The sequence below is a fragment of the Prinia subflava genome, chromosome 3 (genome assembly GCF_021018805.1).
Source record: "Prinia subflava isolate CZ2003 ecotype Zambia chromosome 3, Cam_Psub_1.2, whole genome shotgun sequence".
NCBI lineage: Eukaryota > Metazoa > Chordata > Aves > Passeriformes > Cisticolidae > Prinia > Prinia subflava.
Genome location: NC_086249.1, coordinates 67,817,468 through 67,836,289, shown reverse-complemented (window position 1 = coordinate 67,836,289; position 18,822 = coordinate 67,817,468). Strand labels below are relative to the sequence as shown.

Genomic DNA, 18,822 nt, shown 5'->3' with positions numbered 1-18,822 from the left:
TGCCTGGTAAACAATGTTGACTTCAAGAATTTTGCTGTTCATAAGTTTTGCACTTTTAGCCTTTTATGGCTAAGTAATTCTTACTGTCAAGGTTGTCAAGGTTGGGAGGCATCACCTAGTATATCTCAAAGAAAACAGAGTCTGTAGTAACTGTATTTTGTATTTTGTTTAAGTACTTAACTGTATCATGTTACTCTGATCTTGTTTTAAATAAAAATTCAGAAAGCTTAAAGTATAATATAATTGATTGGAAGTAATATGTCTGTGTTGTCCTTGTGATGGCCTTAAAAGCTGCCTCTGTACTGCTGTGATTGCTCTGTATGGTGTGTGTAATTTCACATTTCAGTACCTGCTTTTAGGCAGATCTAACAGGTATGAAAAAGAGGCAGCAGCAGTATCTTGTTCCCCATCCTGCTTACATGTTCCTGCCATTTAACTTGGGTTGGATCTGTTGGCTGCATCATGTCTTGGTTCACCTGGGAAACAAGTTTCCTCAGTGTCTTCTCCCGTCCCTACCAAAAACAACCTCGCTCTTGAGAAGAGCAAACCCCAAACACTAACAGTCATCCAGTTCTGACTTTTGTCTACAGAACTGCTAGGTCAGGTGTGAAAAAATATAGATAAAAATGGTAGAATCAGGTGGCTTAAAACCTGTGAGATGGGGGGGGAAGAAAAGTATTGCAGTTTTTGGTGATGGCTTTCCTCTAGATTAGCTGTAACACGAAGCCCTGTGTTTAGCTTGACCATACAGATCAGGATGATGTAGCATTGCTTTCTAACTGTATGTAATCTTGTGTCAAATGTCCTTCTGTAACTTGTGTGTTAATTGCTACACTTCTTGCTGCAGGCCTCTGAAATAATTAAAAAGAGACTATTAATGTGGCAGTGAGGGGAGAACTTTTTGCTGCTGTTGTTGTAAAAGGGAGGTCCAACTCTGCCTTTCAAGTGGCCACAGGGGGTGTTGGAACTTTCAGTGAAGTGGTTCAACTCACTGAGTAGGCAGGGGATTAATCACCTCCTTTTTATTTATATTTTTAAATCTTTTGTCTTGAGGAGTAGAGCATTGTACACTGATGGTTCAGATTAATCTAAAGTTTTATGCAAGCCCACTGCCAATACACTGTTTATGGAGCTTCTTCCATCAGCCAGCAGTAGAGCCGAAAAAAGAGAGTGTGTATGTATTTATGCCCAGGCTTAGGTGCATTAGTTTTGTGGGCTGGTTCCCCATTTTTTCTGCTCAGATAGACTTCCTGGCACAAAGCTTTTCATCTAGAATGTGATTAGTCCTGCCATCAGGTGGCTGCCAGCCTATTGATCTGATGTTCCATGAACCTCTAAAACATTTTGGTTGAAAACTTCATTACCTACATCCATCATAATCTGGTGCTCTTATGTAGTTAGTATGCTTTTGTTGCATCTTGAATATGAATGTTAGATGGTCTGCATTGCTTAGTTAACTTTCTTTTACTTAAGTATGCTTTGGCATTTATACAGCTTTTTGGGTCAAATTACTTATTGTAAGTGTCCTTGTGCTCTGTATGCACATAATGATAAAAAAGCAGAAGAGTCACATTCTTTACACTTAAGGGACATTATGCCATGTTGGATTTTAAATGGTTGAATGTTGAACTTTCAGAAATTGTTATTTGGAAAAGGTTGGTTAGACTCAGAAATACTGAACTTCCAAAGGGAATTTTCCCAGTGAATAGGTTTAAGATCTGTAGTAGGTCTAAAACATTGCAGTTCTTGTATTCAGTAGCCAGTGTTTTTAAACAAATTCTTAAGGTTCTTTCATTATACTATTAAATTCTAAGCTGTTGTATAACAGTTGGGATAAAAATGATCATTTGAAGGTACTGAACTTTCTCCCTTTCTGCTTCCTTCAACAGTTCCTTGAAACCATAACTTGTAAGAACAAAACAAAAACATAAAAGAGGAAGGGAGAATGGAAATTATTTATATGAATAGGAGATGTTTTTACCAGTAATTAGAGTCAGGGTAAAATTTGTAACGACAAAAACTGGAAAATAATAAGGGATTTCCTGAAAAAATATGTGGTTTTGGGACTGGAATGATGAGTTTGACAGAAATCTTACTTTAAGATCCTGAGCTATTATAGGGTTGATATATGTGTACAATGCCATTAGTAGTAAGAGTTCTGAAAAAGGATTGGCCTATGTGTGTAGGTAGATATGGTTATGAAGTACTTATTTACCTGGTGGACAGGGGAGGGAACGATGAATCTTGTCGGTCTCACTAAGAATATAAAATGTAACAGTTAAAAGGATAGTGGCTGTCAAGGATAGGATTTTTCAGTCTTCCACTACTGTGTTGTGAAGCAAGGAAAGGGAAAGTGGCTATAGGCAAGGGGGTAAGAGGAAGAGCATGGGTTGTGTACACTTCGTATTCCAAAGTAGTGGTTACCTATTCCTTTATGAAGTGAAATGTGTGCTGTTCTTCTGTTGTTGTGCAAGCTTCTTGAACTTCCTAGCTAGGAGCTGGTTTTGCAGCCAATTCAAGAAATACATGTCTACAGTGCTTTTACTGTAATATACTTTGGTAGAAGTTACAGATCCAGATTGCCCATTAGTTTGCAGCTCTGGGAAGTCATGTGCTTAATAGGACATGCCTAGGCTTGTGACAGCTGGGCTGTAAAGAATAATTTCTATGGTGGAAGGGCATGTGCCCAGGAAATGTGCCAAGGAGGCTGTGAATATGGGCACTGTTAGAGATGACTCACGTTAGGAAAAACATGGAGCTCGTGGCTTTAGCATGTTGGCATGCAAACACAAAAGTCTGCTAAATGCTCTGCAGAAGGAGTCTTTTTTCAGCACCGTGACAGAACATGCATTGTTGTGGGGTTTTTTGCAAGCAAGTGGCTCTGCAAGCTCTTATACAACTAGCTTGTGGAAAAAAGGATGCATTTAAAGATTAATTGTATACTGATGTGATTGCAAGAGGTAATTGTTGAAGAGAGTCTACTGCATTAGATAGTAGAATTGACTAGTATGTATGTTTAGGAATTAAAATGTGACATATTTTCCTGAGATGTGAAGAAGGCAGGAGTTTCTGAGCATTTGGGAATGATTCCAAAGGCAAAGAGCTTTTTTATACATGTCTACATGCATAAAATACTGTATACTGAGGTGGTTCTGCTTAGTCTGAAGTGTCATGTTACCTGTGGTTTCCATGGGCTTCACAGAGTCCAAACTTCTCTTAGTTTCTATTCTGCATTGGCTGCCAGCAGATGCCTTTATTTTTTCCTTTGTGGTTGAACATGTTAGATGGCTGACAAACCTTGATAAAAGGACGTAAATGCGCCACATGCAAAACCACAATGATTTCTTTGATTACAGGGACCTTTTGGCCAGCTTGCAGTAAGGACTTGTGTTTAGAAGAGAACCTTTGGGCTCCTCCGTATCTCCCTCCCCTCAAAGGGATGGCAGCCCCAGGACAGCTAGCATTCATCCTGACGCCAAGAGACTTCAAAGGAGGTAAGCGCCTCAGAAACGCTCCCCAGAAAAAATACTTGTCAGTCCTGCACCCCAGCGTGGTGATGTTCTTTACTGCAGCATTACCATCATTCATGGCTCCTTTGTGACAATTTTTTGATAGCTCAGTGGGGCCTCATCAGCTGATTGCAGCCCCTTTAAGATTCACAAAGTTGTCCATTGCTGTCGATTTGCTTAAGAATGTGCCCCCAGTGGAAGGGAAAACACATGTTACACTTCTGCAGTATAACTCAGACATATGCTCACCTCATTCCCTTAGTTTTTTATTTTCATGTTTTGGATGAGGTCCAAACTTAAGCTTTTCTCAATTCCTGTTCCTTGAGGTTAAAGTTGGAAGAAGAAAAAAAAAAGAAACTAAGACCAAATGCTGCTTACTTCACACAGTTTTAAACCCATTTTTAAAATAGATTTCTGAATTAGCACTTTATATCCAGATGACTTCCACCTAACTCTGTGTGCTTGAATTTCTAGTGAGCATTATTCCAGGAAAGTTCTGTAGAAGTAAATGGCTGCATTTTATTCTCCTTGAGGGAAATATGTCCTTAGGAATTACTTTTCCATTTTAGAGATGCTACCTACATGAAGCACAGCCTTCAATGTCTATGGAAAAGTAATTGAGTAGGGAAAGCAATTTAAAATAAACATAAATTTACTTTGATATCATAGATGCCCATGATAGCTTTTTAAGATCTATTGTTTTGTAAAAGCAGACTTTTCAGGGGCAATATTGACCCCTTCTCCACCTAACTCAGGTGACTGAGTATGAATACTCAGTTCTTGATCTCTCTTTTCACATTCTTATTCCAGTATATAATATATATTATGTATATTTTATATATGTGTGTGTATATATATATAAATTATATATTCCAATATATTCTGATTATATGAAAACTAAGAATATGACTGGAATCATAAGGAAGAACATTCTTGAGATTTTTTCTGTGTTGGACTTTTTTTTGGGTTTGATTTTTTTTTTTCTTTTAGTAGGGATATTTGGGCATGTAGTAGGCCTTTATGAAGATCCTTGTGTGTTTGCTAAACAGCTACTATTTTTTTTCTAAGGGTGTGGATTTGGAGAGTATAGTTTGCACTCAGACCATTTAAGCTTTAGTGTATTTAAATATATTGAGGTAGTAAAGAAATAGATTGTCCTGGAAAATAATATTCTGCCTAATTCTGCACTTACATATGTGGAAACGAAGGCAACTTTTCTTTGATCTGCCTTTTATTGTCAGTGAAAGTGGAGGTGGTTGTGTTTGGTTTTTTTGGGGGGTTTTTTTGGTTATGTTGTTTCTTTTTTGTTTGGAATTTATTTTGTGTGTGTGTTTTGGTTTCTTTTTTGGCAGGGGACATATTTTTAAATAAATTTGGTCTTACACCTGCTTCTCTAGAAATTCAACAAGGAAGAGTAGAAACAGAATTGGGAATTGCTGGACTGCTTTCTGGTCTAAAAGTGTTGATGGACAACTCTTCTGGTAAAATGAGAGACCTAGCTATAGATGGGAAGTGTTATATTATTTGGAGGCTCTGGAATTAATGAAATACTTTAAAAATTCCTTTTAAAGGTAAATCTAGTTACTCCTATTGTGAGTTTTTCCTTGAGGAAGCTGATATTCAAAGCAACATCCTTTCTCTTTGGAACTTTTCAAATTGATAGAACTACTCATTCATTTAGGAAGCAAATGGATTTTAACTGTTTTCTTTAGTAGTATATGAGATGATCTACTTCAGAATGGCAAGATTTTAGCCATATTTTCTTGATTAATAGTTTATCTTAATCTGTATTTCATACCATCTGCTTTTGATCCTCTTACACCTCAAAACTCCAAGGTGATATATTAATTTGCAGGGTTAAAGATAACTAATTCATGGCATGTGTTGGTGTTTCAGTATTTTTTCACCTTTCTAAGAAAACAGGACAGTACTTGAAGACTGCAGTAAAGCATGGATTGTTTGTTGTGTCAGGACAGGGAGGGAGAGGACAGTTATCCAGAGGATGTCTGGTGGCATACCTGTGTGTGTGTAGTGCTGTTATCTCATAAAACAGTTTCTCTTGTTCTTTGAAACCAACAGTTGTCTTTCCATGCCATCTGACTTTCAAGTGCTTTGAAGCAAGTGTCTTTAGAAAATACTAGAGTTTATTTTTACTTAATGAAATCTGTAACAACTTAAGCAAATAGCTTTCAAATAATACACCAATCTATATAATTTCATGTTGTAGTAGTAGGAGGAATTGGGTGGAAAAACTTCAGCAGATGGTTGTCAAAGAAAAGCTCAAGTGAAGGCTTAGGTGCACTGTGGAACTCTGTGCTTCATAGGAAGTGCTATTGCATAGGAATGGTGCTATAATGGTTCTTATTCCCTATTAATGAGGCTAAAAATTTTCTATTCTTGCATATATGGAGAAAAGAATTACAGTGCTTACTGAGATTGCCTTCAAGAACAAACTTAGAAAGATGATGTGAATTAGCATAGAAAGATACATTTTTTTCTGACTTTGTTTTCTGCAAAGACAATTCCAAAAAGTTTTGAAAACATTGTAGCCTTTCCTGAAACTGTTTTAACAGCCACAGGAGTGGAGTTTTGGAGTAATAGGATTGATTTGTCCATTTGATGTGGAAAGGACTTTATGTACTTCTTACACTACCAGAATTGGGTACTATATTGTTCAAATTTTGAGAAACTTAATGTGAGTATCTGACTTTTGGTATCAGTGATTCTATCCTTTGTCAAATCTGTGCTGTCTGTTGAAAGAGTTATTCTATGGCATTGAGCAATCAGACTGGTATCTGGATAGGCTGCTAGAAGTTCAGGGGTGTGTTGCTTACCTTCTGTGCCTTTCCAAGGACTGTGTACTGAAAAGAATGGAACAAAAGGGCAGATAGTGATATCACTGTCTACTCATTCTGTGCTGTTAACAGATGGGAGCACTGAGCGTAGTTCTGATTAGATTTAAATTGAGCCAAAAATATATAATATATATGTAACATTTATAATTAGTCAAAAAAATGACAAGAATTGAGGCCATGAGGTAGATCTTAATTTTATTCCTTAGCAAAGTTGTTCATTTGCTGAATAGCAGTAATAGCCACCTTGTGCTTACTCCTGAAGAACTCAATTTTGGCAGTTGGTATCTGTTCTAATAATAATCTGTGGGTCTAAAAATTGAACAGTCAGCTATTGGAAAGTTTGCAAATCCTGATTAATTTCAAGGATGAAATGGCAATACATCAACTCATAGGTGTCCTCTCTCTAAAGCATTAAATAATTATTTTCTTGTATGTGTATTATTTGTTGTGATAGGATGACCTCCAGGGCAAGGCCATTTACAATGTTTTGGAAGTCTTGATACTTCTTGATCCATGTTTTCAGATTTGAGACAGTTGGGACCTTTATTGTGGAAAGTTTTGAGAACAGGAACCACAAATACATCAATGCCATTTCCTGTCATTGCCTGAATGCATAATTTATGGCATCATACAATACCTATTTTTTTTTGTGCCTGATCAGTATCTTTGTGTGTAATCTCCTAATGTCCATATGTGTTAATAAATAACAAAAGCTCAAATACCAGGGTTCTTCATCCTGTATAATGAGGTAGTGGCTACAGTTGTGACTTGGTATTGAAAGGAGAGGGTGAATAAATAAGATGGTGCCTGAAGCTGTGTTTGATGACTGTGAGGAAAGGAAGGCACTTTGAAGATTTCAGATATATGAACTATCATATCCCTTAAGGTACATCATGATTAAGGTTAATCATTCTTCCTCTTGTTATGAAGGATGTCAGGGCAATAAATGTTTTCAGATTCATTTTAGACAGGTAGTTTTGGGCTTCTGTTTTTGGTGGGTTACTTGACTTGTTTTGGGGTAGACCCTTCTTTTTTTTTCTGTGGGTGTAGGGTGGGTGAAGGCATCTTTGGGATTACATGATTCTGCCACCTGGTGGCTTCGATGAACAGCAGGGTCTTCAGATGCAGTTAAAAACACAAGGGTGAATAGATCCTAAAAAAATCCTTCTTTCCTTCAAAAATGGAGGGAATCCATTGGAAAGGTGGCTTAAAGTAGATACAGAAGACAAGATCCATGATGTCTGCATCTCATTTTTCAAGTCAAGCATTTAAGAATCAATATGCAAGTATTCAAAAAACTTCTGATAACTACACCTGTCAGGCTTCTCTGGGATTTTAAATACCAGATTAACAGAAGACAAATCTCCATGTAACGGTAACTACTTGTAGCAGGAATGCAACTTAGAGAAGTTATCCTGTTGCATGCATTGTGTGTTTCAAGGTTCTTTTAATCTGGTTTCTTATGCTTGGAGAATTATGAGTATCAATACTAAATTTATACCATTACTTAAATATAAGAGCCTTTTCCTGGCCCTTATTACTTTGGCATAACTGAAAAATTTATTAAAAAAACCTCACACATCAAGTTGTGCAGTGAATATCAGTTTTGGTACTAGTTTTGGTGCTAGTTTGTTCTTTTCAGATCAGTTGAAGTTGTCCTTTTGTTTTTCAGTATTCTAGGTTTTTCTCCTAATGCAGTGATGGTAAAATTTCTGTATATAGGTTAATTTAGCAAATCTGTTATGCTATTTCAATCAAATATATTATTTTTAGCTTCTGATTGTTCATAGGTGTCTTAATGCTTGCAAATAGAGATTTTAAGTGGAGTTTGGACACGGCTTGTATCCAAAACTAAACAAGCTTTTTACACATATTTATAAGTACAGTCTGTTCTGCTACTAATTGTGTACCATAAATTTAAGGTGGGAAATGCCTTTTCTCACAATGAATTCAAGTTGGGAAATTCACTTTCTCACTATAGGTGTGGGAAATTTTATTTCACTTAAAAACAAACATATGCTTACTGTTGTTACTAGAGTTTTCAAATTGCACAGGTCATTCAGTGCACTTACTCCAGGGTCCTTCCAGTCCTCCTCTTCTGTGACTGTGTTAGACTTTCCTCTGCAGTCTCTCCTTCCCTCAAGAAAGGAGACTTAGAAACAATTTCATCAGTACGTACTTGTGTTGATTGCTTTAGCTTGGTCTCTCCTGTATAATATCATTGTGCTAAAAAATGTGTATGTTCTTCACATAAAAGAAATACAAAACATCTCTGAAGGTAGGCCTCTCCCATGTTTATTCAGATTTTTTTTAACTTTGTAAGGACTAACAAACAAACATGTTACTTGATTACTTTTTTCTGTAAGTCTTCTGTCCTCCTCAGATTTGAGTTAAAATGTACCTTTGAGACTCTGTAGGAGTTTTTTGGTGGATGGCCTTTTTATTTTCCAGTGTACAGTCTTCAATTTTTACGTACCAGAAATTCTTTACCTATTGTATCTGCACTTACTTAGCAAGTACTTTCACGGTGTAGAAGCAACTTCATGAAGGAAACCTCATCAGAGGTAAAGTTGCTATTGTAAAGTTTTCTGTGGTTCCAGAGTTAATATCAGAAGTCAGACCTCAAGAAGAGTAACCATAGTTTGGAAAGGATCTACAGAAACTCTTAACTCTTAAGAGTTTCTTCTAGATTCCAATGCTGTTCCTTTCTTCAGTTTCATGGTATCAAAGGAAAACCCCTTGTTCTTGCTGTGAAAAAGGAAATGTTCCATGTACCCTCATTAATCTGCTCACCTAAGTTTACAGAGAAATAATAATCCTAAATTTGGATGGATGACTCACCATGGCTTCACTGTATTTTAAAGAAAATGCTGTGTTGTGGCTGACGCTTAAAAGAAGAAAACTGGTCTTGTTTCAGATCTTAAAAGGGAGCACTGAATGTTGCTGGTGTCAGTATGTAAATGTAGTATCTTCTTGAAAGTACAAGTGATTATGTGTAATATATAATTACTGATCTAGGCTATGAAAGAAAATTTATGGAAGCACTGCTTTCGGAGTTCTCTTTGAGAGCAAAAGGGGAATATATACTGAAGAGGGTGAGAAGTTCAAGCAAAAAAAGAATTTGGGCAGCTTTAAAAAGAAAAGTGACAGTAGGTGTTGGGGAATGTGAAGCATGCCAGAGATACTCAGAAAAGAAGGAAAGAAGGAGGCTGGTTGCTGTGGTGATGCCAAAGTCAATTGATAGTAGCACTGTGCTGGCCTTGTGCTGTTGTTACAAGGCATTATCTCTGATGTGCATGGCCAGGTTTTGGTAGTGGGGGGCCACAGGGCAGCTCCTATGAGAAGCTGCTGGAAGCTTCCCCAAGTCCCGTAGAGGCAGTGCCAGCTGGCTCCAGGACGGATGTGCTGCTGGCCAAAGCTGAGCCTGTAAGTGACTGTGACAGTGCCTTTGGGATAACAGATTTAAGAAGGAAGGAAAAAACCTGCGCAGCTGCAGAGAGGAATGAGAATAAGGAGAGGAACAGCTCTGCAAACACCAAGGTCAGTAGAGAAGGGGTGGGGGAGGAGGTGCTCCAAATGCTGGAGTTGAGACTCCTGTGCAGCCCCTGGTGCAGACCATGGTGAGGCAACTGTGCCCCTGCAGCCCACAGAGGTCAGTGGGAGCACAGAGATCCACCTGCAGCCCGTGGGGGAGACCCACACCACCCACACTGGTGGATGTGCCCAAATGAGACTGGGACCCTGTGGGGATCTCACACTGGAGCAGGCTGCTGGCAGGACCTCTGGCCTTACGGAGAGATGAACGCACTCTGGAGCAGCTTTGATAGGACTTATGACACTGTGGGAGAGCCACAGGCTGTTCCCTAAGGACTGCGCTCCATGGAAGGGACCCACACTTGGAGCAGTTCTTGAAGAAGTGCAGCCCATGGGAAGGGCTCACGTTGGAGAAGTCCATGAAGGACTGTATCCTATGGGAGCAGGGCAGGAGCTTGAGGAGCCCTTCCTCTGAGGAGGAAGGAGTGGCAGAGACAACATGTGATGGACCGACTCAATCCCCATTCCCCAGCCCTGGTTCCACTGCGGGGAGGAGATGGAGAAAATTGGAAGTGAAATTCAAGCCCACAGAGAAGGGGCCAGGGGGAATGGGTTTTAAGATTTGGTTTTATTTGTCTTTGATTTACTGGTAATAAATCAAATCTGCTCTGATTTAACTGGTAATAAATTAAACTGATGTCCCCAGTTTTAGTCTGCTTTGCCCACAAGGGCAACTAGAGATTGTTCTCTCCCTGTCCATACCTCACCCCATGAGCTTTTTGCTATATTCTCTCCCATATCCAGCTGAGACAGGGAGTGATAGAGTGCTTTTGGGAGGATACCTAGCATCCAAGCCCCCACAGACATAGTCAGTATATATAGGTTGTTTGCTCTAAGATGAAATACATATTGAGAAATTCATTACAGCTGTCTTTGCCAAAAGGATGTATTTGCATCTTCTTGCTAAGCAATATATACAGATTTTATATAAGAAAACTTAAAAAAACATTCCAAAAAGTATTAGGGAAAGGTGGTAGTAAGATTTGCTACCATGGTAATTAATTTTATTTGAGTACATGAAATGAATGTGTTCAGATACTTCATATGAATGATCGAAACTTCAGAAATAAAAACCTAAAACCATTGATGAAGTTGAGTATTATTTCTGAGGCAAGGGGGAACCATAGAGAATTAAAAATAACTTTGAATATAGGGATGCAGATAAAAAGACGCCGTAATTGCAATAGATTGCAATTAGCTTTACACTGAGATACAGATACAGTTGTGTATGTGTGTTTCTTAACTGTATTTCCATAATTCGTTTTAAAATGTAGAATTACTGAGTTGACTGGATCAATGGCTTTTGTATTGTAAATTCAGACATGCGGCCTCAGGCAGCTGATGATGAAAGTTTCAGGAGCAAAGAATTGAACTAGAAAAATAATTGAAATGATAAATTTATGATTTGAAAAGACTATGAGTAATATAACATGTAGTAGTGTAAATGTGTTATATGATTGTGTAACTGTGTGATTAAAATGATATTCCTAAATATTTTTGTTAGTTATTTTCTACCTCTAGTTTCTAGTTTCCAGCTGGAGAATTTGTTGCCTAGCATTCTAGAGAGTTTCTCTTTTGGGAAATTATATCTTACTTTGAGTTGTTAACTCTTTAAATCCTTGAGATAATTCAGATAATAGAGGAGGGAAGATGCATCTTTTGTTGACCTCTATGGGAGATGTTGGGGATGTTTTGGGGTTTTCCCCCCCTTTTTAAAAATTTTTCTTCTTTTCTTCTCTGTTCTTGAAAGGGTCAAGGGGTTTTTTTGCTTCCTTTACCTTGTTCTTTCCCAACAAGGCATTTCCAGTGAACTAGGAAGTAGTGATGCCGCTGACGTGTTTGTGTTTAAGTTACTATTAAAATGAAGTGGAAGTTTTGAATATTCCAGAAATTTCATGTAGCTTTAAAACACATTTTGTCAGCAAAATATACATTTAAAATATTGATCAAGTTTAGGATTACTGACGTAAGACACATCTCAGTAATGTTCTTGTTCTGGAACTGCTACTACCTGGAGCCTCAAAGGACAGGAAAAACATGAAAATGTTTTAGCAGAAAAACAACTATTTCAGTACTGTAAGGGACTCTATCAGGATAGGTTACAGTTCTTGGAATATTTGTGATGTCTACAGAAAGTAAGCACTATAAGGATGTTATTTGTCAGTATTGAGATAGATTATATTTTTAAATTACTCTTTATTCCTAAAAAATATGTTCTGGCTCTCTTAAAATGTTTTTAACAAGACTGTTTATCAAATAGCATGAATTGATTGCTGAGGAAGGGTATCTAAATTTAGCTGAATCTCTGTGTTAAAAATAGTGCATCATGAAGGAACTCTAATCCTGGGTCTTACCTAAAAATAGTACGGTATGTGTAACTGGAGGTAGGAAAAATGCACATTTACCTACAGCAAGTGCATTCTGGGTCCAGAGAGGGGGTGGATGCAGTGAGGTGTAGATATAATAATGATGGAAAGACCTAAGGGGGTCCTAAGGGCTAAAATTTGAATCCCTCAGAGGATTTAGATGAAGTTATGTCCTACAATACATTTACCACTTCTCTAAAAATTTGAATCTGTCCTTCCAGATGGGAATTCAGAGTCAGATGCCCTGGCTGTAAGCCATTATTTTTACATGAAATTTTATTCTGTTGAATGAAGTAAATGAATAGTGTTGCTATTTATGTGCTCCTTGCTCTGAGAGATATCTATATTATTATGCTGGGTCTTGTGAAAGTTTGGTACATACCATAGAGGTGAAACGAACAAAGCTTTTCACCTCTATGGTAATCATAAAAACCACCAGTGTGTTTTGTGCAGCAATTTCATTTGAATACCAGTGTAGCAGGTTTGTGGCTTTACTTTATTGTGTGTATTAAGGCTGGTACTGCAAGGAAAAGCTGGACTAAAAGATGGACTGCTTCTCTTAGTGTATTTGGGAAAAAGATGCTCCAGACAGTGGAAAGAAATTGAGTCCAGTCTCTTAGCAGAATGTTCTGTATATCTTGTGTTAAACAGTTCTGTGATATGTACCAAGATTTTCTTTAGGAATATGGTAGCTTGATGTTGTTGCTAGCTTTTCTTTTATTAGGTGAAGCTAGTAAATTGTTATAGTCATCTTAAACAATCTTCATTACTACTTTGCTTCTTCTTTCTTGAACACAACTGCAAAGGTTTGTGCCATATATCAGATGCATAATCATTAGAGGAAAAAACCTACTTGACTGTTCAAGAAAATGAAACAATGCAGAAAAATGAAGGATAAATTCAATTTCAATTTAAACTAGACAAGAGTCAGGCTTACTAAAGAAAGTATTTTGGGGTATCTGTACAAATAAAGATGATCAACAAAACTGAGATAATATTTTCTAAGGAAAGGAAATATGTTATATGTAACACTATTTGATATTTGGAATGTGCATAATTGGAATTTTAAAATGAAAATGCATTCTCCTCCATGCACACACTCTTGAGTAAATAATCCAAAGATACTTTTGAGGAACAGCTAAATGTTAGTAGTGTTTCAAAACTACAGATAATTTCGTCAGCAAAAGAATGGAACAAGTCTCATTAACTTAAGTTACTACTTTTTTCTTTTTTTTTTCTTCTTTTTTTATCTTAATATTTTTTTTGTTTTGTTTTGCAGGATACAAAATTATGGATAATAATGGAATATTTGGGTGGAGGCTCTGCTCTTGATCTTGTAAGTAAATTATTCGTGGGTTTTTTTGCTACTTTACTTCATATAATTATTTTCCTATCTTAAAATTCTGGAACCTATAATAGATCACTTGGCTGTGGCAATGTTCACTTTCAGTAAAGGACAAAAGTATTTGTCAGTGCCAGAAAAATGCTATTTTCCATGAGGCATGACTGATTATTTGTGTAAATAGAAGGGAACTAAGCAACATAATATTGGAAGCAGGATATAAACATCTTAGTATGCTAATCTTCAGTCAGCCAGAGAGTACTAGTGTCTGAAAAAAGTTTTTTATATCTCTTAATTCTACCACCACAAATCTTCTTAGTTCATACCTTTTAATGTATGTTCCTCACCACCTCCTCCCCCAAACACATAAACAGAAGGTTCCCTGTTTGAAGTCTTTCTGATGACAGACAGAAATGCAATTTAGGCTGGTATTAGAAATAATATTTCAAAGAAATAAGAGAAGTGGTGGACTCCATGAAAGGTAGATAGGTCTTGCAGGGAGCCCTGGTTAGACCAAAGGGCTGTGCAATCACCAAGCCTGTGAAGTTTAACAAGAGCAAGTAGCTAATTCTGCACCTGGGGTGGAGTACCCAAGTTTGAACTGGAATTCAAAGAGGTCAGTGCAGATCATGTTTTCTGCGACTGGATGCTGACATTCACTTCTGCTATTAAAAAGCACCCAAGCCCCCTCTGAAATGACATACATCTTCTTATGTTTATTGTGGATTTAAAAACCAGTATTATAGGAATAATAATGCATGTTTAAAGTCTCTGAAAATTGTTATACAAATTGAGGCAGAATGTCTTTGTAGCAGAGTTTGCAGTTGTCAAATGGGGTAGCTGATAAATGCTTGAGGAAAGAGCAAAAGGAACAAGGTGACTGTAAAGGGATTTTGCTGGTGACATCCAGAAGACAGGACGGGGTTTTAAATGTGGATTTCCTGCAGTTGTGTATTTTTGAACCCGTTTATACCTTAGCTTCCACATCTGTTAGAAGTTGTGTAAAAATTCATGATGTTCCCCATAAAGATATAAAAAAAGTTTATTTATTGTTGTGATCGCTTTTTGTTCTTCCTGACAGAAAAGCAATTAGAAATCGGGTTTGCTTTTATAAATTAGCTATTACTTTTTAATGTAAGTATAAAAGAACTGAAAGAACACGTTACCACATTTTCTTCTTTTTTTTAATCACATAAATTTCACTTGTGTGATGACTATGTGTTTATTCTCTAAGTTTGTTGCCTAGAAATAGTAGAAAGTCCTTGTTCACATGTTAAAATGTTGTTGAAGAAATTGCACCACAGAACTGAAAATATCTTGTAAGTGTCTATGAAGCACCTTTTGTGTGCTTCATTAATTTTCAGTTTATATTCTGGTGCATGTTCTTGTAGTTCTAACATGCACATTATGGTTCTCAACTAGAATCTGGCATGCTTGGCCATGTTTTCATACTCGAGGCAAGAATTACTGGGAACCTTGAATTCCACATTCAGAGTGCAGGCGTGTCACGCTAGCTTGGTCTTTTCTGTATTTGAATATGCACTGGATGATTTCAAAATCCTGCCTCACAAGAAAAAGTACATATAATGCAGCTGCATGTACATATTTGTTCAAACTTTGAGTATAGTTTAAGTTTGTGACTGAGGTGACAGTGGTTCATGCTTGTGACAAGTACCAATATTCTCAGATTTACTCTGTTTTCAGTAATTCCTCCACACTGAGGTGAGCTGAATCTGGCATTAGAGGTTTTCCCCCATTAATGATGTGCTGTGTCATGTTACCGAGTCTCAAGCTGGTGCTTGCAGCCTGGCTGGGCAAAGCTTTGAGAATGTCTTAGTGAGTTTCAGGTAGTGGTAATTTTGTGTGTATTATCAGAGCTAAGGAAAAGCAAATAAGATTATAACTAAAGCTGCAAAGATAAAGTAAATGCATTATCTTTGTTACATGAAATATTACCTCTGTTGCCATGCGGGAGAATTTCTGAGGGATGTGTTATTTTTAATTTTTATCTGAAAATCCTTATCTGAAATGCTTTCCTTCTCACAGAATGAAGCTTTAGATGTACAACGTTTTGATTATGTTTTAATGAGTGATATTATGGAATAAATTGGAATAGTGGAATATTTTCAGAATTAACTGTTGGACACCAAGTTTCAGTGTCTTGCTTGAGATGCCCTTATTGTTTAAGAAGTCTCTCTGGGTAGTGACCTTTCCTCTGTTATTTTCAGTTTTAGAATTCATACCAGATATAAAGATCTTTGGGATCATCTAACACTACTGATACTTCTCATAAGAAGCATTATTTGGAGTCTTTTAACAATCAGCAGATTTATATTTCCAGTATTACATGAACAAAGTTAGTATTTTAAAATACGTAATGTTCTCTCTGCCTATCGGTTTGAGTTGTGTTTTAGAGAGTTTCTCAAAATCCAGTGCAGTATGTAGTCGTAGACTGATTGATGTAGTACCTTGAATGCCTTAGCTTCTTGCTCAGGCTTTGAGATTTGGGTCCAGATAGGGTCTGTGGAGTTGCACATCTAAGTTCAGTGTCATGTTAACATCAGACGCTTTTCAAAGGCATACTGAATCTATGACCTGACCACAAAGAAATAACTTGAGACTCTGTCTTTATGGCACCTTTAACAAAATTTACAGAATATTTTAGATAAATTATTTCTTTTCCTGTTGTTCATTAGGCCACTTAGTTTAGGACCATGCGTATTTAAAAAGAATATTCTGTCTCATGTTATGAAGTTAAAAAATAGGAAGTTTTGAGGGGTGACAGAACGAGTAATTTCTTTTTATAGTCACAGTGTTATTTCTGTTCTCTTTTGTCCCTTTTTTATACATATTCAAATGTTTCTTGCATCTCCTAGTTAGAACCTGGCTCACTTGATGAAACTCAAATTGCCACAATATTGAGGGAGATACTCAAAGGACTCGATTACTTGCATTCAGAAAAGAAAATCCACAGAGATATTAAAGGTAAATTATTTTATTATTTGTGGTGAAAGAATATCAGAAGAATTCATGCAACCTGAATGAGCACCCTTACGTTGTCAAATGGTGTCAAATATCTTCATTTCTGGTATTTCCTCTTCTTTATTCCAGCTGCTAATGTATTGCTGTCTGAACAAGGGGAAGTAAAACTGGCAGATTTTGGAGTAGCTGGACAGCTTACAGATACACAGATAAAGAGGAATACCTTTGTGGGAACACCATTTTGGATGGCACCTGAAGTAATAAAGCAATCAGCATATGATTCAAAGGTAAGGTACTTCAAGGCATTACCAAAGTCCCATCCTTTTTCTAACTTGATTACATAGGTTGGTCTTGAGAACACAGCTAATAACTTTGTGTCCATATGAGGGTGTGTTCAGGTGAAACCTTGCAGCTAAAAGCTGTTGATGAGGAAAGATTTCCTAATTTGTATTCCAAGTTTAAGTTTTGCAGTTTATTAAGACAGTCCAGATGGCTAGAAATGATGCAGTATTCACGAGTACATCCCAGCATCTTTTATCCCACTCTATTGATGAGCATTTTTGGCTGTTTAAAAGTGAAGAGTGCAAATATATACAAAATGTTAATATTCTTCCACTTGTTTTTGGAAAAAAATAGCCAGCAGCACAGTTGAAGAATATGGATTTGGTGGCTGTGAAAGTGTTGTTTGGAAGGGCTGTTACTCAGCCCTGGCAGAATGTGCTGTGTGGGTCTGTGCTACTCTGACTGTGTTCTTTCAGATTTGCCATCCGGGAGGTGTTAATATTTAATACCAAATTTAGCTATATACACGATTTTGATTTAGCAGAGTGGCGCATCAGCATACTGAAATCTCAAGCATGATATATCACTTGTAATAAATAGTTGGGTCCCAACAGAAATGTGATTCTGTGACTGTTCTCTGTATTCTCACCAGTGTGGCACTGCTTGTCCCTGCTTGCCAGCAAGGAGTATGCCCCATAAAGCCAGCTCAACCCTATTGCGTTTTTCCAAGTTCACCGTGTTGGTTACTTGCTTTTTATGCTTCTATTTGTTTGAGGTACCTATACAGCTCTTTGCTGCCCCTGCCTTCTCCCTGCCCCACATGGTCTGGCTAGCTCAGCATGACACTCATCTTATCAGGAAAGGCTCTTTGCCCAACCCAGTGCTGCAGCTGAAGGTCTGAAACAAAGGTCACCCTCAAGCCCAGCTTGTGTTAAGATCAGTTTACTTTATGATAATCAGCAGTATTTCCCTCTGTTCTTCCCTGAGCTCATCTTTCTTGCCCATTCCCTCTGATTTCCCTGTAGGGATTTGTTGATTGGCCATATCTGCCAAGGCTGACTCTGGTCTAGGCTGTAGTATTGTTTAATTCCCTATTTGATATCTTTCTGTAAAGAGAAAAACACTGTAGAGCCAGTAGAAGCTTAATTGACCCCACAATCTCAGTTTAAAGTTGAGTGGTGGTTTTTAGGCAAACTTTTTTTGAGTGGTGGTTGGTTTTTTTTTTCCTTTGTGTGTTTTTGTGGGGGTTTTTAATTTGTTTGTTGGTTTTGGTTGGTTGGGGTTGGCTTTTTTTTGTTTTTTGGGGGTTTGGCTCCTGGGAATTACTATCACTTGGACAAAGTATGATTCAGCCCTTACGTTTTCCATTGTGGCTGTTTCAGTCTGCAATGTCACATGGACACAAGTGTCTTGGATACTTGATGAAGGATTCCCAATAAAAGCTTGAAAGGGCTCTAGTTTTTGGCAGTATTTCTGCTTCCTGTTTTGATTCCTGTCTTATCTGAAAACATGTTTTCTTAACGTGCTTCATTTATCATATGTTTAGTTCTCTGTTCTTTCTGTTATAAAACTCATACTGTAAAAAATAGATATTTAATTTGAAAATGGCTTGGTCTTGCACATAGCCTGTTTTCTTTGACTTACAAGAACTTCAAAGCCAGACTGAGCCTTACTCATTAGATTAGAAGAAGAAAGGCTTGTGGCAGTACTGCAGTGAACAGTAATTACCAGTGACTTGTTGACTGTCATCTGAACTTGGAAGAAGAATTTTTGTTCAAGATTTGAGACTCTAAAAATCACAACATGTGATAAAACCTAATGTAGTGTCACCATATCCTGAGGTCATGCTTATCCCTCTCCATTTGGAGAACCATTTGTGTTTGTTTTGGGGT

At 37.3% G+C, this 18,822-nt stretch overlaps 1 protein-coding gene across 4 annotated transcripts in view; it reads left to right on the top strand.

Moving 5' to 3' along the window:
- Window positions 1-18,822, top strand: part of STK24 (serine/threonine kinase 24) — a 54,092-nt gene that overhangs the window by 21,629 nt on the left and 13,641 nt on the right. For 2 of the 4 annotated variants that reach the window (XM_063392344.1, XM_063392343.1), the window contains 4 exons: window positions 3,357-3,494; window positions 13,604-13,660; window positions 16,543-16,651; window positions 16,778-16,935. In XM_063392344.1, coding sequence (XP_063248414.1) covers window positions 13,625-13,660; window positions 16,543-16,651; window positions 16,778-16,935 — 303 coding nt within the window. In that variant the 5' untranslated portion in view covers window positions 3,357-3,494; window positions 13,604-13,624. The remainder of the gene's footprint in view (window positions 1-3,356; window positions 3,495-13,603; window positions 13,661-16,542; window positions 16,652-16,777; window positions 16,936-18,822) is intronic. The other 2 variants (XM_063392345.1, XM_063392342.1) reach the window with 1 other exon arrangement.